The sequence below is a fragment of the Catharus ustulatus genome, chromosome 2 (assembly GCF_009819885.2).
Source record: "Catharus ustulatus isolate bCatUst1 chromosome 2, bCatUst1.pri.v2, whole genome shotgun sequence".
In the NCBI taxonomy this organism is placed as follows: Eukaryota; Metazoa; Chordata; class Aves; order Passeriformes; family Turdidae; genus Catharus; species Catharus ustulatus.
In genome coordinates, this window is record NC_046222.1 from 1,286,389 (window position 1) to 1,308,820 (window position 22,432).

The 22,432-nt window shown below is 53.2% G+C and overlaps 1 protein-coding gene and 3 long non-coding RNA genes across 9 annotated transcripts; 1 reads left to right on the plus strand and 3 right to left on the minus strand.

The window, feature by feature from the left end:
• Positions 1-2,450: 2,450 nt before the first annotated feature.
• Positions 2,451-3,258, plus strand: LOC116992480. The gene is made up of 3 exons (XR_004417062.1): positions 2,451-2,539; positions 2,789-3,081; positions 3,172-3,258. It is a non-coding gene; the product is annotated as an uncharacterized LOC116992480 (long non-coding RNA).
• LOC116992479 lies at positions 3,111-11,561 on the minus strand. Of its 5 annotated transcripts, XR_004417059.1 has the most exons (9): positions 11,380-11,561; positions 10,546-10,652; positions 9,532-9,631; positions 7,111-7,194; positions 6,572-6,697; positions 6,305-6,427; positions 5,531-5,650; positions 4,252-4,329; positions 3,111-4,005 (listed from the first exon to the last, which is right to left on the minus strand). It is a non-coding gene; the product is annotated as an uncharacterized LOC116992479 (long non-coding RNA). The 5 variants fall into 5 exon arrangements; XR_004417060.1 differs by lacking the exon at positions 10,546-10,652 and having other exon boundaries at positions 11,380-11,560; XR_004417057.1 differs by lacking the exon at positions 11,380-11,561 and having other exon boundaries at positions 10,546-11,156.
• Positions 11,562-11,629: 68 nt separating this feature from the next.
• LOC116992481 lies at positions 11,630-14,796 on the minus strand. Its single transcript, XR_004417063.1, has 3 exons — positions 14,758-14,796; positions 13,381-13,541; positions 11,630-11,982 (listed from the first exon to the last, which is right to left on the minus strand). It is a non-coding gene; the product is annotated as an uncharacterized LOC116992481 (long non-coding RNA).
• A 1,004-nt stretch (positions 14,797-15,800) lies between these two features.
• Positions 15,801-22,009, minus strand: SERPINH1 (serpin family H member 1). Of its 2 annotated transcripts, none has more exons than XM_033052148.2 (5): positions 21,897-22,009; positions 18,689-19,302; positions 18,364-18,462; positions 17,775-18,007; positions 15,801-17,641 (listed from the first exon to the last, which is right to left on the minus strand). In XM_033052148.2, the coding sequence occupies exons 2-5, from the start codon at positions 19,269-19,271 to the stop codon at positions 17,339-17,341; spliced, it is 1,218 nt and encodes a 405-aa protein (XP_032908039.1). In that variant the 5' UTR covers positions 19,272-19,302; positions 21,897-22,009; the 3' UTR covers positions 15,801-17,338. The 2 variants fall into 2 exon arrangements, with proteins under 2 accessions (XP_032908039.1, XP_032908040.1); XM_033052149.2 differs by having other exon boundaries at positions 18,689-19,305.
• Between the last annotated feature and the right edge of the window lie 423 nt (positions 22,010-22,432).

A 22,432-nucleotide genomic window follows, 5' to 3' on the forward strand; every position in this document is an offset into this window, starting at 1 on the left:
AATTCCCGGCATTCCCCTCGGCCGCCATTTGCTCAGGCTGAGCTCGGTGCGGACGGATGGCTGCTGTCGGAGCTCCGCGGAGAAGGACAGGACGGACTTCGGCTTCCCTTCCTCTCAAACCCTCTCCCCCTCCTTCCTCCTGCTCGTGTTCCCCTTCTTTCTCTTCCTTTCCCCCCTTTCCCTCCCCTCCCCAAAGCTGATCCTTTCCCCTTCCCTTTCCCCTCCCCTCCTGTTTTCCTCTCTACCTTTCCTTCCTCCTCTCCGTGTTCCTTTTCTTTCTCCCCCAAACACTCCCCTCCTCTGCCCCCAAACCTGACCCCCATTTTTCCTCTCCTGTCCCTACCCCGTACCCCCTTCTATTCCCCCTCCTGTGTCCCTGTCCCTCTCCCCCCCACCCGGCCTTTCCCTTCCCCTCCTGCTTCCCTCCGCACCCCATCCCTGCTGTCCCTGTCATCCCTGCTGTCCCTGTCATCCCTGCTGTCCCTGTGTCATCCCTGCTGTCCCTCCTCCGTGTCCCTCCCCATCCCTGCTGTCCCTGTGTCATCCCTGTCATCCCTGCTGTCCCTGTGTCATCCCTGCTGTCCCTGTCATCCCTGCTGTTCCTGTGTCATCCCTGCTGTCCCTCCCCATCCCTGCCGTCCCTCCTCTCTGTCCCTCCCCATCCCTGCTGTCCCTCCTCTCTGTCCCTCCCCATCCCTGCTGTCCCTCCTCTCTGTCCCCTGTCCCTTTGTTCCCCCGCAGCCGCGGGGTTCGGGGTGCCGGATAATAAAGGCCAGAGAGCCCCGAGCCGGCGCCCCTCGCGGGATCCCCCCACGGGGCCGGAGCCGCTCTGCGGGTCCCCCCACACACAACACTGCCCCACACTGCCGGGGCTCCGGCTGTCCCCACATCACACTGGGGGGGTCGGGGCGGGGGGTCGGGGGGCCCCCTCCTCAGGAGGGGGTCCTGGGGGGGTTGGGGGGTTTGGGATGGGCCCCCTCACTAGGAGGGGGTCCCGGGGGGGGCGGTAGGGGGGTGGGAGGGGCCCCCTCCGGGGGAGGGGCCCCTGGGGAGGGGCGGGGGGCGGGGCCCCTCCGGGGGGAGGGGCGGGGTGGGAGGGGTTGGGGGGGTCAATCCCCCCTGGCCCCTCCCACCCAGGCCCCTCCCCCCGGACGGGCCCCGCCCCCTGGGCCCCTCCCCAGGACCCCTGCCCCGGACGGGGCCCCGGGGGGAGGGAGGGGTGGGGTGGGTGGGGCGGGAAGCGGAGGGGGTCACGTCACTCTGCGGCGTAAACGCACACACAAAAAAAAAAACAAACCACTGAACGAGCGTCCCCTCCCTCCCTCGGGGCCCCGGTCCGGAGGAGGGGGTCCCCGGGAGGGGGCCGGGGCGGGCCCCGTCCGGAGGGGAGGGTCCAGGGGAGGGGGCGGGGCCTGGAGGGGGAACGCCCCCCTCCGCCCCGCCCCCCTCCCCCGGACCCCCCCCTCCGGAGGGGGCCCACCCTGACCCCCCCCGGGACCCCCCCCTCCGGAGGGGGCCCTTCCTAACCCCCCCCCCCCCCCACCCCCCCGGGGACCCCTCCTAAGGAGGGGATCCCCCCCTAAACCCCCCCTCCCCCCAACCCGCCCCCCCCGGGGACCCCCAGTGTGATGTAGGGAAAGCCGGAGCCCCGGCGGTGTCGGGCGGTGTGTTGGACTGGAATGGGGACACCCGCAGAGCGGGCCAGTCCCCGTGTGGGGCTGCAGGGACGGTGGGGGCGCCGGTCCGGCCCTCTGGGCTTTATTATCCGGCACCCCGAGCTGCGGAAGAAAGAGAAAGGGGGGGCTGGAGGATGGGAATGGGGGGGCAGAGGGATGGGTGACCCAGGACGGAGGGCAGGCGGGGTGTCGGGGTGGGCAGGGCAGCAGGGACAGGGGGCAGGGGGAGCCAGGGCTGGAGGGAAGGAAAGGTGGAAGGACAAACAACAGGAAAGAGGAATGGAATAGGGTAGGGTAGGGTAGGGTAGGGTAGGGTAGGGCAGGGTAGGGGCGGGGCATGGAGGGCGCCGGGCCGGGAGAGTTTGGGAGGGAGGGAGGGGAGGGCTAGGGGGGAGAGGGAGGGGGGGGGTTTGGGGGGGGGAGGGTGTAGGGGGTGGGGGAGGGGAGGAAGAGTGGGGAGAAAGGAGAATTTTAAAGAAAAAGAAATATTAAAAAAAAAAAAACATAAAGAAGAAGAGAGAGAGAGCCCAGCCCGCGCGGTACGAACTCCAAGGAGCAAATGGCTCCGCCGGCCTCTCCCCTCCGTTTAAATCCGCCCAAGCCCCGCCCCGCGCATGCGCTCTGGGGCCCCGCGCACCTGTGCAGGCCCCGCCCCGCGCATGCGCGCTGGGGCCCGCGCACCTGTGCAGGCCCCGCCCCCCGGGCCCCGCCCCGCCCCCGCCCTTTAAGAGCGGCCGAGCCGCTCCTGCCCCGTTCCCCACGCGGATGCTTCTCCGGGATGCGACGGGATCATCGCTCGGAGCGCTGCGCCGAACCCAACCCAGGGGCTGCTCCCGGAGCTGCGCGGAGATCGAGGTGCTCAGGTGGGACCCGGGGTCGGTTCTGGGTTTTGTCGGTGTCCGCTGGGGGTTCCCAGTGGCGCCGCTTCTCCCCGGGCCGGCAGGGTGCGGATCGCAGGGCCGGGACGGGTCTGGGGCCGGGATCGGGACTGGGATCACCGCGGGCAGCCGGAGCCGCCCCGGGACGGGCGCTGGGGCCGAGCCCGGCGCTGCCGCTCCTGCTCCGGCCGCAGTGGGTGCGGGACTCCGGGCACCATCCCTCTTCTGCCGCAGGGAGCCGGAGCTCTGCCGGGGACCGGGAGAACGGCGGCGGAATCTCTTCGTGCAGACGCTGGATTGCGGCTGGAACCGGCCGGGACACCGGGAACGCCATGCCAGCCCTGGGAACCCCAAATCCCGCGGGTGTGCAAAGCCCCCGCAGCCCTCAGCGGGGAGCAGCGCCTGCCTCCCCCCTCCCCGTGTCTGCACAGCCCTGGGGCTCCCGCCTGCCGTGGAACGAGTGGGGCTGGAGCACGGGAGGATCGGTTTGCCAGGGCCAGGCGTAGTTCCACTCCAACATCCTCCAGGTGAGATTTGCTTTGCAACCCAAAAAAGCTCTGCAATGGCAAAACCTCATTTATAAAAACTCAACTGGGAATTTTTCTCTTTACTTCCAGATCACAGGACATGTGAAAGATCTACTGGGGTTGAGAGGGATCGTAAAATCGGACTTTCAAGTCCATAGGATATTTCCTGCAGGTGAGTATCACCAGGCTAAGATGATGGCAACTCCTGGAGCTGTTTTTGGGTCCTAGAGCTGCACAGAGGCCTCGGTGTCTCCTGCTCACTGCCAGCAATGTTCCTTGGTGTTTCTGTGTGTCCCAGATGGCAATGTGGGGCAGGAGAAGGCCAGGAGTCCCTGAAAGGCAACCAGCACCTCTTGTCCTTGGGCTCTGCAGCGTCCTGCCTGTGCCAAGCACGTCCCAGGGATGGACACTGGAGTGCCCGGGCAGTGCTGGCACGGACACGGCTCCAGGGCTGCCCGTGGCTCCTGGGCCAGGGGCTGCTCTGAACAGGCACCTGGAGATGCTCCAGCCTGGATGGAGATCACCTACAGCCCAAAATCACCCCAAGGCACAGTTGGCATTTCCTGCTGATGGCAGCATGGGGCACTTGCAGAGGGGCTCAGGCAGCAATTCCCGGTTCCAACCTCCCAGAGCTCCCACACAGCTGCCAGGTGAGTTCCAGCCACCCCAAAACCCTTCCCTTCCAGCCTGAGGCCATCATTCAGCAGCAGCATTCCAGCCAATGCAATCTTCCCTCACAGGTACTAAATCCCACACAACAACCTGCAGAAATGCCTTAAAATCAGAGGTTTGGGTGGGATGAAGTTTTGTTTGGATGAAGCTGGGAGTTTTTCAGGAAGCCAGCTGGAAGTACAGAAGGGATGGAAAGCTTTTGCAGGTGAGTCCCACTGGAGGTGTGCTGAAGGCAGGGATGTGCACCCTTTCCTGGGGGAAAAGAACTTGCTCAGGCTCTGAAAGGACTGAGTTTCTGAAAGGAGAGATGTTCTCCTGTGGGCACAGGGTGGGAGTGCCTCCAGCCCCTGCCTTCTCCTGCTTGAAAATATCACCTGGAGCCTGAGCTCAGGGGGGTTAAATCAGCTGGAATCCAGGCAGCTCTGTCCAGTGCCCCCAGGGACACAGGTGGGGCTGGGGGATGAGGGTTTAAAAGAGCAAATTCTTTGGAATATTTACCTGTCCCTGTCCCGATGCTGCTGAGCTTCCTTGGAAGTTCTGCTGGTTCCTGGCACAGCTGGTGTTCAAGGGGCAGCTCTGCATGGGAATATCCACATTCCATGAGGCACTGTGAGGTTATGGCAGTGGGAATTGAGCAGGGAATTTGGGGCTGTGGGGTAATTCATGGCAACTAGCAAAGCTGACAGGGAACCCCAAATCTGGGTGCTGCACAGAGAACAATCTGTGTGCTGCCCTGTCAGCTCAAGCCCCTGGGCTGGGAAGTTTTGGGAGTCAAATGTATGGACTTATATAAATGACAGTAACTGGCATCACCCAGAGGGACAATCCATGTCCCAAACAATTTCTCCACAATCCACTCAGGCGGAAAACACTGTACCTGCTAGGAGCTCTGACTCTGCTTTTCCTGAGCATTGTTAGGGCCACCATGAGGGCTTTAAAATTCAAATAAACCCCAAATCCCACACGGTGACTAATCTGAACAAAGAAGTGCATTGTTGTCATAAAAGCTCAAAACTCTGTTATGAATTCTGTGACAACAATATAATAGATTCCCAAGAACCTCATTAATGCTCTTAGTTTCATTTTTATATATATTTTAATCCCTCTTTGACGGCTTATAAAACTTACCTTGCAATTCAAAAGTCAAGCAGGAATGACTTTGGATCGAGCTTCACTCTGGTCCCATTTTGTGCAAACACAACTTGTGCCAGGGTGAGTGAACTCAGCACCTCAGCTTTTCCCTCCAAAATATCCCCTCCTCATTTCGCTGTAGATGAGCTCAGATCCACTCCTTACCTGCACTGGTCATCCAAGTGTCCATTCTGTTCCACACAGGCCATGGTGACCCCAGGGAGGTCCCTTTGCCTTTCTCCTGCCCCTGTGCTCGCTCTGTCCGGCCTCATCCCGCACGGAGCCTCTCCTCCCTTCCTCACCAGCTGCTGCCAAGGCAGGAGGACACAGAGTCCCAAGTGCTGAGCCCTACCTGCTACCGCTGGAGAGCCCTGGCCAGGGGCCTCAGATTTCCCAGAGAAATTGTCTGCTGGGCTCCCTTTGGTTACCTCAGCACTCTCTCAGAAATGCCACTTCCCTTCCCTTGACATCCCCTCACATGTTCCTACACAAACGCTTCTTGTGCCCCCTCTAAATTACCCTGGGTTTTCAGCTAAAGGAATGGCATGACCCGTGGCCTCTGCTCATGATTCACCCAGCAAAAATTGACAGCAAATGCTGGTTGGGCTTTAAGAACTAGAAATAACTTTGAAGCAAAAGAAATCACCTTTTCCTTCTGTTTGTTTTTTTTCCTTTCAGATGCTGGACTTGCCTCTGTGGATGTGTGCTGAGCTCTCGCTGCAGGGGACTGTCAGGCCCAAATGGCTGTGAGTTGGTGTTCTTCTCCCTGGGGAATCAGAAATTATCATTAATTAGACCACAGAAATGCTTTCTGAAACCTTTCCCCTTTCCTGCCCTTTGCTGGTACATCTTCTCTTTGTGCCTTTGAATTTTCAGCTGTTCCCAGATGTCATTTTCCCTGCCTAACTTCTGTGCACCTCCTAGCTGGGAAAAACTGGGATAACTTAGAGGGGACAGAGGTGAGATTTTCAGCTGGATTTTTCTAAAATTTCTAATTATACTGAAATTATTTCCAATTGCCCAGTGAGAAGAACACAAACTCACAGCCATTGAGGCCTGACAGTCTGAGGGAAGTCTGACCCAGCATTAATAAGTAACATTTCCTGGGAGCAGTCATCACCCCAGTCCTCCAGCCTTGGCAAGGTTTTGCAGTGAATGGACCCAAGTTCTAATGCTTAACCTGAATTTCTGTCAGCTTTTGTTAGAAAGATACTGGACAGTAACTCATGAAACAGCATTTCAAAATGACACAAAGATTAAGAGGCCCAGACCAAACCACCCCCATCAATTTGGAGAAATAGTGATATGGTTTATAAATCCTCTCCTTCCATGCTATTCAGTCCTTCACTGCACATCCCCAGAGAGGATTTACTCCATCTCTTGTTCCCAACAGCACCTCTCTCTCCAGCACAAATCCCACCTGGCACAGACACAGAGGGAGCAGACCTAAGGCCATGGTTCCAGCAGCAGCTCTGTTCCCAGAGGGAAACACAGCCTGATGGCACACGGCTCTGGCACCCCATTTCCTCCTGTTCCTGCTGACCTGCAAAGCCACAGGTAAACGCAGTCCCTCAGACCTTGCACCCCTGAACACCAGGAGAGCTGCAGTTTCACCCAGATCCCAGATTTCCCAGGCAGTTAATCCCAGCAGGGAGGAAAAGAGGAGCCCTGCAGCCCTCTCACTTACCCCACAGCATGGGCAGGACCAGGAGCCCTCCAGGGCAGAGCCCTGGTGCTGAAGCCTCCTGGCTTTGGCTGCTCAAACACCACAGCTTTTGGCAAAGATGGGAGGAGTGTAATGCTTTTTCCTGTCCTGAAAGAGAGGAAGAAAAGAAAATTAAGTCCACTGCAGAAGTCAGAGGACCCCAGCTTTCACACTTCTGCTCTGATTGCTCACTGTGGGGTTTTATCTGTAACAGGTGACACTAAATCAGAGTATCCATTTCCAGCATTTTTATTCCTATTTCAGACATTAGAAATATGTAATTTTTCCTATTGCATTCTTTGCCTAATTTTAATAAAAAGCATTTTCATCACAGATGCCTCTTGTCAGTTATTCAATCCTTTACCCCTGGACTTTGCACAAAGGAACACCTGGGGTTGTGCATCACACAAAATCCCAAAGAGAAACCCCTCCAAAACCTGCCAGAGAGAGGTTTTGAGGCACTCCAGAACACAGAGAGCTGTTCATGCCTTGTCAGGCCACACCAATTCTGTCACATCCACCTGAGCTGTGCAGATGAGGCAGAGGCTCCCCTTCCTCCTAGGGAATTACTGTCTGAGACCAGAGATGTCCATCCTGGGCAGCACCTGGAAACAACACGGGAAAGGCAAACAGAGAGTGTTTTCTGTCAGAAAAAGAGTAATAATAATAGTAATCAGAACTTCTAGACAAACTTAGTAACGTCACTTTCATATGAAAAATACAGGCCATGCCCATCCTTCCAGCCCAGTTGAAAACCAGAAGGAGAACTACAGGAAAAGCAGAGTCCCTTATTTGGATGTATTTCCTAAAGACTCTTCTGCTTTGTATGCTCTTTGTGTTCTCTAAAAGAATGGATTGCTGCTAAAAAAATCTCAGGCCCATATTTTATCAGGCACAGGCAGGACGAGGCAGCTGCAGCTGGAGAGCCAGGGAGATGCAGGACCTTGGCACACCAGGGATCAGAGCAGGGGAGGTGGGGCAGGGGGGAGCTGGAGAAGTGAGGGAACAGGCATTTTCTTTAGATTCATCAGTGCTGGGAACTTGGAGAACAGGTGCTGCTGCATGCATCAAGGACAGAATGCCCATGGCTTGGTTGTTTTCCTTGGCTCACAACCCCCAGCTTCACCCCCTGTCCAGAGGAGCAGAGAATTCCTGCAGGGTAAGGGTGACTCTGGTCCCACTCCAGGGATGTGTCCAGTAAAGAAGGGGAGGTGTTTGGAGGAAATGACCACAGAAATCAAACCCAACAGACACTGAAATGAAGAACATTGAGCTGCAGCACCAAGTGCTCACAGCAGGCAGAGGCAGGAGGTGCACACAGGACCAAGCAGTACCACTGCACTTGGTTTTTGTGCTTGCAGGTATTTTAGTTCTGCTGCCCTTCTCAGCTGCTCTTCTGCCAAGGTCAGTTCCATTTTCAGAAGCCTGTGTCACGTGCAGTCAAGGCTGGAAATCCTCACTTAGGATTTCCATGTCACATCTGGATTTGGCAGGAAGCACGTGCACACACAGATGCCCATTTCTGTGACAGGCCACCCAGAAATCATGTAACCAACCCAGCAACTTGCTCCTCACTGCCCCACCTGGAAATACATTAAAAAGCCAGAAAAAACAACAACCACAGAACAACCCACAGAAGACACAGCTTAGTGCAGCAACATCTTAATATTCTGCCCACTGATGGAGAGAAAGCAGGAAAGCTGTTCCTCCAGTTCTGCACCAAGCAGTTTGGAACAGCCACTATTGCCCTCACCTGCAGCTGTGGCAGCCTCCCTCCTTCCTTCAGCCTTGCTCTGATTTCTGAGGGGCCAGAGGCACCCCACACACAACCCAGAAGTATCAGCACTCACACCCAGTCACACCTTTGGGCAAACAAACCCCAGGATGTTTTTGCCTTCCCCATAAACTTGGCCAATTTCATCCAATTTCATTCCTATTTATCAAGGCACCAGACCCTGCATGGCTCTGGGGTCAGAGCCAGTCTGGCACAAAAACCCAAGAGAAGACTGCTGGGAAAAATCCAAGAGCAAATTGAGATCCCAATATGCAATGAAGGCCTGCTTCTGGCAGGTTCCTTGTGGCTTTTGGGGCACAAGAAAAGCCTTTAGACTGTACAAACATACATGAAAACCCCACACCAAGCCCACACTTGGCTTTAAAGATGCTGCACTTAATGTTACAGACACAGAATTGCTTTGGGATTTGGCATTTTCTGCACCCACACAAACATTAAAAGTATGAAGTGCACAGCCCTGAAATTCAGTTATTCCAATTTTACTGACATACCAAAATCCACAGCAATATTAAAAAAAGGAAAAGCAACTCCTCCCCTGCCCACCCCCTCTCAAGTTTCCAGTTTTAGGGCTCTCTTAAGAACAGGTTAAAGAAAAGAAGAAGAAAAGCCCAAGACCTGCTATCAGCTAGTGTACCAACCACCCATTTTCCACAGATTTTCATTACACCTGATGGCTTCTCTAAGAAAACTAATTTGTATGAGTAAAAGCCTGCCCAGTAGGGGCTGGTGTTTCTGAACTGTTACCTGAACTGTCCAGCTGTAGGATCAGTGTTCTAAACAAACACTGGATCCTTAAGGGCAGAGTCTGTCACCCTCTGTAAAACCCAAGGGGAGAGCAAGGCTCCAAAGGCAGCCTCTGATGCTGCCTCCAGCCCCTGCTGCTGCAAACATTGCCCAGGACTTGGTACAGATGGGATCGAGCCTCTGCACAGTGGGACAGAGGGTGGCAAACCCGAGAGATTGATGGAAATGAAACAAATGATTGATTCGAATGGACGCCGATGAGGCTGAAAGCCCCACCCCAGAACTGTTCCCTGCTCAGCTCAGGAGCTGGAACTGCTGGTGCAGGGCACCAGGTCTGAAGGATCGCTGCGGCTCTGACATTGAAGCCAGCAAAAACAATGACCAAATAGAAACAGATCCTTACCTGGTTCGATGTCCCCATCTCTGGCTCCTCCTCACGGGGGTTCCCTGCTCCAGGGAGGAATGTGCACACAGCTCCCAAGACCTGGGCTAAGACGCTGTCCCTACCAAGCAGAAGACAAGGGGTTAACAAAGCTTTGGACACATTCTGGCCTCAGAATAGTTAGACAAAACATCCATCAACGTGGATCTTTAATAAGGACAGCTTGCACCTAGGCTTGCAATAGACTTTTGTGTGCTATTTCCTCAAAGTCTCTGTTTCAATGCGCTTTGATATTAGAAGTGCTTAAGCAAGATTTACCGTGAGCTCTGCACCCTGCCACGCTCCAAGCCCTAAGGAAGAGCGAGATATCCTCACACTCATCCAGGCTGAGGCAGCTCTCGTGTAGGGAGGGAGATGCAGACAAACATTTCAAAATCACCCCTGCCCTGAGGGTGTCCAGACCTGGGAAAAAGCTGTTCCCACCACCCTCCTGGGATTCCCTCCCTGCCACTTTGCTTCCAGCTTAGGAAGGTTTCCCTTGGGGGCATTTCAGCATCACAAAGGGCTTTTCCAACCTCAAGCCTTCCACGGGATGCCCAGTGAGTGACCCAGCAGCATGCCCAGATTATCCTGCCATGAGCCAGAGCACTCCAGGGCACCCTCGGAACGGTGCAGAGAGCAGGACAAAGACACAGCTGCACCACTGATCCTGCTGCGTGCTTTCCCAGTGGGGCACGAACAGCACTTCCTCCCGATCCCAAGAGCTCCAAGGAAAAGAAATCACTATTAAGGTGCCACTGAAGACACCAATACTCCTGCCCCAGAACCACAGCCCAGCAGCTTTCTGTGGGAGAGGGAATTATTTGTGCAGTTCAGAAGCTGCACATCCCTAAAGCATTCCCTTAGGAACATGAAAGTTCTCATGTCCATTTCGTGGTCCCATTTGTCATTTCAGCATATTTCAAGACAGGTTAAATCAGAATGAGGTGACTTGGTGCCAGCACAGCATTAGAGATGGGACAGCAAGAGACTCACCAGGCAATATTCCCTGCACACTCTCCATTCTCAGCATTCCAGCTGCAGTATCCTCATTTCTCACGGACTCTCAGCTGTTTCCAGGACTCCCATGAGGAAAATGATGGCTGTTTCCAGATGCAAATCCCCAATTTATCATTGATCACAACCACTACTCCTCTGCCCACCTCTGCTCCACCCTTTACCCCTTTTACAGCCACGGCCCCATCCAGGACAAAAGGAGGCTCCCAGGTGCCTCCTGAGACCCAAATCATTCCAGCTGGGTCAGGAAATAAATATAAATGCACTCGTCCCTTTTGGGGTAAAAAATTGTCTTTGTCCCCATTCCCCCTTCTGTCTCCTGTTCCTGTTTCCTAAGGCAAAACAAACAGATAGGCTCAGGGGGAAAATGTAAAAAAAACCAAAAGCAAAACCAAAAAACTTCTGGGAAAGTCCAAAACCAAACAAAACTTGCTTTTCCATCCCTTTCCATCAGGACTGTTGAGTTTTCCCCACTGAGCCTCGGCCACAGCCACAGCAGCAGCTTCTCTCTGCGACCCACAGGGGTGGCACAGGGACACCCGTCCCGCAGCAGCCGGGCCCCAGAACCAGCGCTCCAAGCGCGCACATCCCTGCGGATCCCGGCCCAGTCGGGCCCCAGAAACAGCGCTCCAAGCGCGCCCATCCCTGCGGATCCCGGCCCAGCTGGGCCCCAGAACCAGCGCTCCAAGCGCGCCCATCCCTGCGGATCCCGGCCCAGCCGGGCCCCAGAACCAGCGCTCCAAGCGCGCACATCCCGGTGGATCCCGGCCCAGCCGGGCCCTGCGCAGCCCGCTCTGCCCTCCGGCCACTCACCTGCAGCCGCCGCTCGCTGGTTCCGGGCGTCTCGTTCGAGCCAAGGGGATTTCGCCCACGCCATGCTCAGGACAGCTGCTCCTGGCGGCCGCAGGACAGCGAACGCCGCGTTCTGCGCTGCGGGGAGCGCTCGGGCGGACACGGGCGAGGGCGGGGCCGGAACCGCAAGGCCGGAACTCCGGGGCCGGAACCGCAGCCGGGCCGGAAGCGCAGCCGGGCCGGACCCCGCCCCTGCGGCACCGCGCGCGCTCCCGCCGTGCCCGCACTTCCGGGGCCGCCGCCGGGCTCGGCCGTCCCCGCTGATTCCAGGGAAAAATCCAAAATCCGCCTCGGGAATTCGCTTCTGAGAACTGGAGTCCGTTTGCTGATGGGAGTCCTCGGAATAGAACTCGGTGTCTGTGACAAATGAGGATGCTACAGATGGAAGGATAGCGGAGGAAATCTCGTTCCTGCCAGTTACCCATGGGAAGAAAGCAATTCCCAGCTGTCTTGTGCTTGAAAAACAGGGAAAGGGAATTCTGTGTCCTCTCCTGCTTAGGATGTACATTTTTACTGTCCTAAAAAGGGACCATTGATCTTCCCTTCCAGAAATCCCCTTCAAATCTGTAAAATAACATAAGACAGAAACAGATGGGAAACAGCTAAAAATGAATCATAATTCTCTATTCCAACACTCACAACCTGTATGAACACCTCAGAATAAAACAAAATAAAACAAAACAACCTGTTGTTTGTTAAAATGGATTCCTCTCCACATTTTGTCTGCTGAAAACATTTGACACTATGGCTAAACAGTGACCCAGACAATCACCAATGCACAGAATTGTGCCAGCATATCTTTATATCTTTAAGCCCAGGCTTCTGAAGAACCAACTGTTCCTTCAATGTCATTACCAACTGGAGGTCACCCAGAACACTGATGCTGCAACACAGCATTTTGATCTGGTGCTCAGTTGTTCCTGTGCCAGCAAAAGTTGGGAATTCAGGTTTACATTTTATCCACCCGAACGTGCCAAATGTCCTCACAAATTCAGACACACACTGGTTTGGGTTGGAAGGGACCTAAAGATCCCCCAGTTCCAGCCCCTTGCTGTGGGCAAGGATGCCATTCACTAGGCCAGGCTGCTCAGGGTGCCATCCAACCTCATCTTGAACATTTACAGGGAAAAGCTGGCACAAGATGCCCCTCAAATAAATAGGATTAAAAAAAAAAAAAACAAAAAACCCCACAAAACCCACAAAGAAACAAGCACACAAAACAACAACAAAACAAACAAAACCACATCCACAAAACCACACAAAAACCCAAAAAACCAAGCGAACAAAAAACCAAACAGAACAAACCCAAGTCCTTAATACATTCAATGCATTCAAAGTGAGCCTCTCACTCATTAAGTGTTTGAACTGGACAAGAATGTACATCTTGCTTTCTCTAGCAAACAGCTGTTAAAGAAATGGAGAGAGACCAAAAATATCCAGTGTTCTGCCTCCTGTTCTGGCGTGCAGGATAGCAGCACAAAGGGAAGGGAACTCTAAATCAGTGAAAGAGCTGCTCGAGATCAAAGTGCTGGTGAGCAGACAGAACCAACAACAGAAGATTGTCTCTCTTTTTACCATACTCAGCCTTCCCACACAGAGCTGCAAAGAGAGTACAAGAAACCCTACAAAATCTAAAAAATGTAGCTTTCTTCAGACTTTGTTATTCTGTGTTTTCTTCAGACTTTGTTATTCTGTGTTTTCCTTGCAAATAAAATGTTGCCATTTGGACTACTCCTTTTCCCAACAGCAACAGTAACAGCATTAGACCTATTACAATTTAACTAAACAGTAACATTACCAAACATTACAATGATTCTTTTTAAACAGTTACATTTGACAAAAAAAATGTATATAGTTAGAAAACTCCATGCTGAGGATACAAACTTACAGAAGCATCACAGAATCGCTAAAACCACTAAAAAATCCTGAACAATTTTCAAGTACGATGATATTTAAACATACCTGTCCAGAGTTTTCTTTTTTAATTGAAGCTGGTCTCCTGCTATGAGGGGATCCCAGTTCTGTTGTCATATCTGGTCCTTCACCTCTTCATTGGGCAAATCTATTCGATAATTGAAGTCCCCACACCAAAAAATATAGTCATGGGAAAACAGCATCCTTCCCTGTAAAACAGCAACACACACTGGTGTTAAAAACAACTGAGGGACAAATGTACTCCTTCCAGGTTCAGAAATTCAGTCCTTAGCTGTGAAATATCCGTAATTTCTGAGTGGTGGAGACAACTGACACACATCCCAGTGTTTAGTGCCCGTGTGGTTAGAACAACACCATCAACACACAGCGTGGTGTTTGCACATGGAACACGAGAGAAGGAACATTTCCTGTGGAATTTCCATTTCGAAAGAAACACCAATCAACTGAATTGGATTCTGAAACTCCTCATCTTCCTATTCCTGTTTTAGAAGTCTGCTCAAAGGCAACGGCTGCTGCCTGCATCAGAGGAGAACAAAGCACCTCCCCGGGACTTTGTGGCACAGTCTCCTGACAAACTGCAAATCCAGAGCTTTATCATTCAGATTTAATTGAGGACTTTTCAGTTACATCTGATTTTCATCACTAGAGAGAAACATAAGGGATTTATTAGCTTAAACAAAGCCAGAGCTTAGAGTGAGAACTTTTACTTCCCCCTTTGTTTTAATTTTTCCACTGCCCAGAGGTAAAACCAAGCAGATACACTGGCCGATTGAAAAAGCAGCCTTTAGGAAACTGCTGGATATAGAATTTGCTAGGAAAACTGAAACATGACAATGGGCACAAATTTAGAAGATAAAAACCTCTTGTAAAATAAGATGTAAGACTCCTGCACAATGCCACAGAAATTAATAAATTATAGTCTGATGACAAAACTGAAAACAGCTTTAAGTCACAAGGAAGCATTTTGTTGTCCTGATAACATTTTCAGCTTGGTGTTTGATAATGAGAACATGGCACAGATTCATTGCTGTGTGCTGAGAACAGTGCTGTTTTGCAGGTATTTTTTTCTCATAGGTGATTGTCTCCCGTGCCTATGAAAATTCTACTGCATCTCAGGGGTCTACAAGGTCTATTTCCTATGCTAGGTCCTCAAGTCTGAATGCAAGTGAACTCACATTTCATCACTTCCATCATGGCACTGGCAAGGTCTGTGCTTTCTGCAGCCTTCTATTTCAATAAACATTGTGGGAACTCTATTATCCCTGAGATCTCTAACCCAAGGAAATCTGACTTCCACAGGAAACTGGGGAGGGGGGAAAATGCAAATGGAGCTTTGGGATGACACTGCTGGAGCTCCAAGGGCTTCACTTTTTATTTGTTGTGGAATCTGAACACCATGCTTACCATGGGAAAGCCAAACTTGCAAGATATTTCTACAAAGTATTTCTACAAGTTGATTTCTCCCCTTGACTTGGGATTGCCTAAAGGGGCTCCAGGAGAGCTGGAGGGGGACTGGGGACAGGGAATGGCTTCCCACTGCCAGAGGGCAGGGATAAATGGGATACTGGGAAAGAAATGTTCCCTGTGAGGGTGGGGAGGTGCTGGCACAGAGCAGCTGTGGCTGCAAATGTGAGCTGAACACCTTTCCCACATGTCTTGCTTGGAGCTACCACCACCCTGAGCTGTTTGAAGAAGCCCTAAAAGAGGAGGGAGCTCATTCCATTCCCTGTGTCTACCCACGGGCAAAAGCCCTGGAAGATGAGCTGGGGGTGGGACAAACTCAGGAACTCTGGAAAGCTTTTAACTTAGTTACACTATTGCTATTCCAGGTTGATGGTGTTCCTGCTGTGGTTGGTGCTGGATGTTCACTAATTCCCATTTAGGGAAAGATAGGAAGCACCTGGTGCTTTTCCAGTGTTGGAGAAGCTCCAGAGGGATGTGTGTGCCTGCCCAGCCCAGTCCCAGGAAAAAGGGGACATGTCTGTGGCTTTAGTTTTGCTTGTGAGTGGCAAAAAATTCATCCCTTTCCAGCAGTGGGAGAGCATGGATTAGCAGGGTCTGCCACTGCTGGATTTTCTACCTGGGGAAGATATTTTTAGCCTGCAGTTTTTTCCTCCTCTGTTTCTCTAGACTGGATCCCAGCTGGAGGAACTTTGGCTTGGAGGGTCAGGAAGGCTGGTCCCTATGGCTGACAGCTCAATTTTTATTCTGCTATATGGCCCAGCAGGACAGGGCAGCTGGTCTATTTACTTGTGGAGCATTTAAGGGATTGGATGTTTGCAGTTTCAGGAGAAAACTAAGGGAAAAGCTGCTAAGATTGATGTGCCATAGGAATTCATCTTGTGTAGTGAGTAATTTTTATCCATAGTTACCATATTAGGGTGTCTTGGATTTAGGGATTGCAAGGAAACTCCCTAAGTTTATTTTACTCTGGAATTAACTCTGGCTTTTTCATTGAAAAAGTTTTATTGCAAAATTACACAACTGTCGCTGTGCGGTACAAGAACAGACAATAAAAGCCATCAGACACCTGCATCCACATGATGCAAATTATTCACAATATCCCACAGTGTGTTCTTGCCTTGCCCACCCCTTTCACCCTCCCAGCCCAGCCTCCAGAACGTTCTGTGTGTGGGTTCAGTGCGCTGAATCACTGGGAAGTGTCCCACGTTTGGGGACATCCTTGGCATTGCCTCCTGCCTCCCAGCCCCTGGGAATATGCAGTATTGGGCTTCTATGTCAGCAGGGAAAATTGGCAGGGAGATAAAGCAAAGCCATGGAGGTGCTCCATGCTGGTATCACAGAACTAGCAATTCTATTAGGACACATGGATTTCCATCATTTCCATAATCTCAGTATTTGCCTTGTGGTGTCTCTCAGTGCATGGCAAGTGCTGGAATGGGCTAGTATCAGCTCCTTTAAATAGTACTGACCTGATGATATCCCTTGAAGAGAAGTTAGGAATAGCCTGGATCAGGCTGTGAAACCTGCTAATTACCAGACATAAATATAACTATAAATACCTTTGCTTTTCAGGGTCTCCTTAGCCAGGTCAGCAGACAGAGAGCTAAAGTACCATGGAGCTTCAGCAGAGCATAATTAGGAAGTCATGTAATGGCAGCTTTAAAGCTTTGTGTTTAATTAAGCAAGAAAGTGCAGGTGAACCTGGTCCCACCTCCCTGTGAGAAGCCAGTCAGGAGTGCCTTGGTCAAGTGCCCAGGGAGCTGATTGGAACCAGATCTGGGAGAGCCCTGACAGAGGGAACATAATCTTTCCCAGCCCTACAGAAGTGTACAGCTGTCCCTGACAGCCCAAAACCCCCTAGTTCTCCATGAAGTGTTGATCCAAGGCGCTCTTGGCTTTGATGCTCTCCCTAAGGAGCTCTTGTGGTTGAAGCATCCAACGCAGAGCACAGGGTTAGGCAGGACAGAAGTGCACAACTCCATGCAATCTCCAATCTCCCATGCACCTCCTGCTCTGCCCCAGGGCTCTGCAGGGGCTGGACTGCACAACTGGCCCTTGGAGCTCTGTCACACACCCCTGGAGTGGGAAGAGAAAAGCGGGGAGCAGCTCACAGGGCACCCAAGCGGGAGGAAAGCGGCAGCGCTAAATGTGCGGTGGGATGGAAGCGTTTGGGATGGGAGGGTGGTGCCTTGGCAGGGCTGGTGAAGCAGCAGGGAACTGAGCAGGAGGCTTAACCAGTGCAGGGAGGAGCTTGGCTTCAATGTGGCCACCTCAGCTGACTCATGGTGACCCTCTGGTGCCAGGCTCCCCTGCTCCTCTCTGGAGGTGGGTTTGTGCAATCTGGACTTTGGGGTGAGGTAAAGTGTATGCTGGTTTCTCCTCACAATGCACCCTGGTCTGAATAGCACCCATGGTTCGAGAAGGATACAAAATAGTGTTTCCCATTTGTCAAAATCCCCCCCTAAAAACACACACAAACCAAAGCTCTGGGGAAAAAAAAACCCAACCAAAACAAACCCAACTACAATTCATCACGCATCTTGTCGCCTTTGGGCCTCACGAGCCTGCCAATGAAGAGGATGGAGTTGGTTTTAGTGTCCTTGATCATGAAGATGAAGGGGTGGTCAGCATAGAAGAGTTTGGGGTTCCTCATCTCCTCTCGGCCATAGATATCGGCATCATAGGGGTTCCCTTCCGTGTCCCATTCCAGAGCCGCGGCGTGGAACACGTTGGACAGGTAAAGGTCTTTCTTGCCGGAGATCTTGGACAAGTCAGCCTTGGTTTTGTCAATGGCTTCTGTCAGGCCCAGGCCACCCAAGTGTTTCTAGGAGGAGACAAGAGGTCAGTGACCCTCCCAGAGATGACACAGTGCAGGAGGGAGAGGGGCAGCAGGCATGGATAACCCACCATCCCACTGTTCCTCCCATCCCAAAGAACTGTTCAAGGACCTCCTTTACCTGAAGGTCATGGCTGACTTCCAGGACAACTTTTGGGAGAGAGATGGCCACTGATCTCTTCTTCATCTTGCTAGTCCAGGTCTTGAGCTGCTCCTTGTTCAGCAGTTTCTCCACCCTCTCCAGAGGCTCCACATGATTTGGCATGATGAAGATCATGCTGGAGAGTTTGTGAGCCAGTGGCATCTCTACCACCTGGAGCTTCTCTGTCTCATCATCATAGTAATTGTAGAGACCTTGGAAGCAGAAGCAGGGAACAGTGAGATGTGGAGGCAAAGTGAATTCATCCTGGGCTTTCCCTGACCAGGAAGGGAAGAGAGTCTGGACACCCTTTTGGGAAGTGGCCCAGTGTTATTGAAGTTGGCTGTGGCTCTCATTTGTGTCATGAGCCAGGATTTGTTCCCAGCAGCCAAGCACCTCCTAGTAAACATGGATTCTCTCTGCTCACAGGGAGACCGAATCAGCAGAACAAACAAACACTCCCCTGCTTTGTTCTCTGTCATGAGGCAAAACAATCTTGGAAACAGCTGGTGGAAATGTGGGAGAACAATGATCCTAACTCCAGCTGTGGGGCAGGAGGTTTCCCACTCACCTGTGCGGTGCATCATGGGCACTCCCACGGTGTAGGAACGGGTCACCATGAAGCCACGGTTGTCCACCATCTTATGATGGAACTTCTCATCCCAGTGAGCTACAGGAGAGAGAGAAACAGCTTGTAAGGAGAGGGAATGGGTGGTAATTCCATGCACAGTTCCCCACCACTGACCAAGAGCTGCCTCCAGCGGACCTAGGATTTGCCCACCTTCCCTTAGATGATCTTCAAGGCCCCTCCCACCCTAAACCATTCCATGATTCTGTGTGTTGGCTCGGGGAAAAGTTTTGGGTCACTTGTACCAAGAACTGAAGGCAGAACTTACGCTTGAAGAACATGGCATTGACAATGAGGGCCCCATCAGTTTTCTCCACGTCTTTGGTGACCTCCGGGAGTTTCCCATCCGTGGTCTGCGCTGCCCACTCGTTGATGGACTTGAGGGCGCTCCTCTTGTCGCGGAAGTTGATCTTGGAGTGCTCGTAGTTGTAGTGCTTCTTGCTGTTCTTCACGAAGTCCTCGGCGAAGGTGATGGAGGCGGGGCCGTAGAGGCGGCTGCCGATCTTCCAGGTGACGTTGCGGGCGGTGCTGTTGCTGACCTCGCTGAGCAGCTCGGACAGCCCGCTGTGCACGTACTCATCGTTCAGCTTGTCCGCGCTCAGCACCGCCTTGGCCTGCGACGCCGTCGTGGCCTTGCCCCCGAGGGACACCAGCCCGAGGGACGAGGCCACCACCACGGGGGACAGCAGGATGTTCTCCATGTCCTTGTCCTTGGCCATGGCGTGGTAGAGGTTGAAGGCCAGCGTGGTGCTGCGCTCGGCCAGCGTGGTGGCCTTGTCACTCAGCTTCCTGTCCTCCGAGGGCACGGCCGCAGCGAGGCCCAGGAGGGCCAGCCCCACCATAATCCACATGGCTTCAGCAGCACCCTGCGCCTCCCAGCACCTGCTGGGCAAGAAAATTCACCATCAGCGTGATCCAAACCCTTCCTGGAGCATCCAGAGATCACAGGGCTCTTCCAGAGAAAGCCACTCCTTGGTTCCAGTGACAGTGACATTGACCCAATGCTTCATTGGGGGGCAGCCATCCCAAGTCCACCCTGAGCTACAATTAATCTTCAGGAGTGCAGGCTGCACCCTGGCAAGCAGAGCCTGTGCATGTGGCATGAAAACTTCCTTCCTAAGCTGTTTCCCTGAATTCCAGTGTTAATGTACAGTGGATGATTTAAGGGAGGGTCAGGGGATGTAAGCAACAGGTATTTCTCATGTGATCTTGACAGGGTTAGGGGGAATGGCTTTAGTGAAAGAAGATAGGTTTAGATTGGATATTGGGAAGAAATTCTTCCTGTGATGGTGCTGAGGCCCTGACACAGGGTGCCCAGAGAAGCTGTGGCTGGCCCTGGATTCCTGTAAGTGTCCAAGGCCAGGCTGGATGGGGCTTGGAGCAACTCAGGATAGGGAAAGTTGTCCCTGATGCCTGATGATGGGGTCCCTCACAACCCAACCATTCTATGTTTCTGTCCCCAGAGCAGGAAAAACCTCTGTCCTGGTCAAGAAAAGCTGAAAAATTTCTGTGCTGCCCCTTGATCCAAGGGCTGTTGCAGGCACTGGGTGGCAAGGACCATCCTCTCTGGGGACCCCAGCCTGGGCCCCAAATCCTCAGCTTCCTTGGCACTAGATGGAGCGCGTGAGCTTCCACCAAGCAAAGCCAGAGGCAGCCCTGGAGAAGATCCTGCACTGTCTGATCAGCTCTGCTCGGCCTTGGTTTGCATATCCAGCCCTGCTGGAGAGATACTGGGGCAGAGGGAGGTGGGGGAGCCTCATTTTCCCCAGCAGAGCCTTCAGCTCATGCCTTAGAGGTTGGATCTCATGGCAACATAGGTGAACCCATCCCCAGCAAGGGCTCTGAGCCCCCAGCTCCGGTACATGGGCAGAGTGACCAGTCCTAAGTACCTGGAAACCCTTTGGAGCTCATCCCACCTGGCCCAACACCTCCCCTCCCTCCTGCCTTCACTCAGCAAACCTTCCTGCTGGCAGCTCCTCAGGCTTTAAATCCCCCCTCCAGCTTTTGGGGGAAGTTTTTCCTGGTCAGGAACTGCACCACTACACTGAAGTTCTGCTCCTTGGTGGTCCTCTCCTCCCACCCTGCTCCTGCCCAGCCTCAGGGGCTGACCCTGGCTTGGGGAGGCAGGAAAAGGTTGCTGCAGGGTTAAAGTTTTCCAAGCAGGAAGCGAAGGGCCCGCTGGGATTACATATGGAAGGAAACACGCAGCACGTAGCTCCAGGCAAAGAGAGTGCGCAGTTCCACCAGGGACCCTTTGCCAGAGTGGGAATTACGCAGCCTCGGAGAGGGAGGTGATTGCAACCCCAAATCCTTTATGGGAGCGAGGCTTCTGGTAAAGGGAAGAGCCATCCCAGCTGCCTGGAGAGCAAAGATTTGTGCAGTAGGCTCAAAACTGCCCTCCACACTCTTTAAAAGTGCAGCCAGGGTGACAAACACTGGAAGTCTGAGGAGGTTCCTCCTGGTTCTCTATTTCCCCCTTATTTCTAAGGATACCTTGAAACTGTTTCATAGTGAGGTCAACGTTTGCCTTTTTCTTTCTGAAAGAAAACAGATACATGGAGTAGTTCTCTTGTGAGCAGGGGGTGGCCTGCACTGCTTCATCCTCAGCTTAAAAAAAGGATCATTACTTCAGGGCCAGGTGACAGATTTGGGCTCTGCTGAGTCACACAGCCCAAAGACGGAGAAATTTTGCCCGTTCTTGGATCATGGCAGCGATTGTGGGTGAATTCATAAGCCATGGTGAAAATGGAGGGAATGTGGGGAATGCACAGCCAGCAACATCCTCTCGTGTGCTCCCACAGCAAGGGGACGCCCAGTGCCAGCGTGGCATTCCACAGCCTTCCCAGGGGCCGCCGGGACCCGCTTTCCTGGCGGAATTGGGAGGTGCACCAAAGGGATTTTGGAGGGCTGTGTTTCTCCCAGGAGCAGCACAGAGCTGCAGGGCAGAGGAATGCAGGCAAAAGGCTATTTCCGTGTCACCAGAGGGATGTGACACTTGATGAAGGCAGCAGAAGGACGGGTTGGGCTGTGCTGTGGCAGGAGGCTGCAGGGAGAGCTCTCATTCCTGCGCTGGGATGGTGCCCAAGGTCCTGCAGGCTCCCAGGCTAAGCCAGAGCAGGGGCTGGAGCATTTCACTCACACCAAGCTAAAGCTCTTCTTATCCCCCTTTTCTTTTTCATCATTCTCTGAAAGCTTCTCCTGCAGCTTCACTGTGACCACCTCTTGCAAACTGGAGGCGACTGGGGGAATTTTTAATATCTTTCCTCAAAAACCCAGAGCCAGCTCATGGGGCAGTCTGTACCCCTATCCCCCAGTTCCCCCCACCCCACTGCACCCCCTCCTCCCGTGCCATAACCTTCCCCCCGATTTTTTTGCCCAGCCAAGAGGCTGCAGGACCCCCAAATCCACCTCCCACCCCCACCCTGCTGCAATCCCAGCTCTGTCTCCACCCTGCCAGCCCGGGGTCCCCCCCTTACCTGCGGGGTCGGGACACGGCTTTGCTCGGCTCCCTGTGCACCTCCCGGTCCCGCGGAGGGGGTATATAAGGGGCCGGGGAGAAACTTCTGGAAAGTTGGGAAAACCCTCTCAAAAATGCTTGGGAGGGAGAGGAAGGGGAGGATCCGTCCCAGATCTCTCTCTGCCTGCCGCCAATGGCAGGGAATGCCGGCCCCGCGGATGAAGGGGGGTCGGGATGGATGGGGGGGATGCGCCTTCCCTCCTCCTGCTGCGCCTGGAGCTGCCCCTGCCTGTCCCCAGGCCGGGAACATGGGCAGCTATTCCCTGCCCAAACTGTGCTTTTGCCTTTTTACAGCGCTGCCCATCTTTTTTCCGTCCTCTTCCTGCCCCGGCGTCTCCTGCAGCTGGACAGCTGATAGCACCAAGGGCAGATAGTGGTATATCTATTTATTTGTTTCTGGGCTCTCACCCTCCTTATGAAGTCAGGGGTGGTGCAAAAGCCACGACTGGAGCAGTCACAGATAGCCAATGTTTAACACCTGCCCTGTCCTGCCAT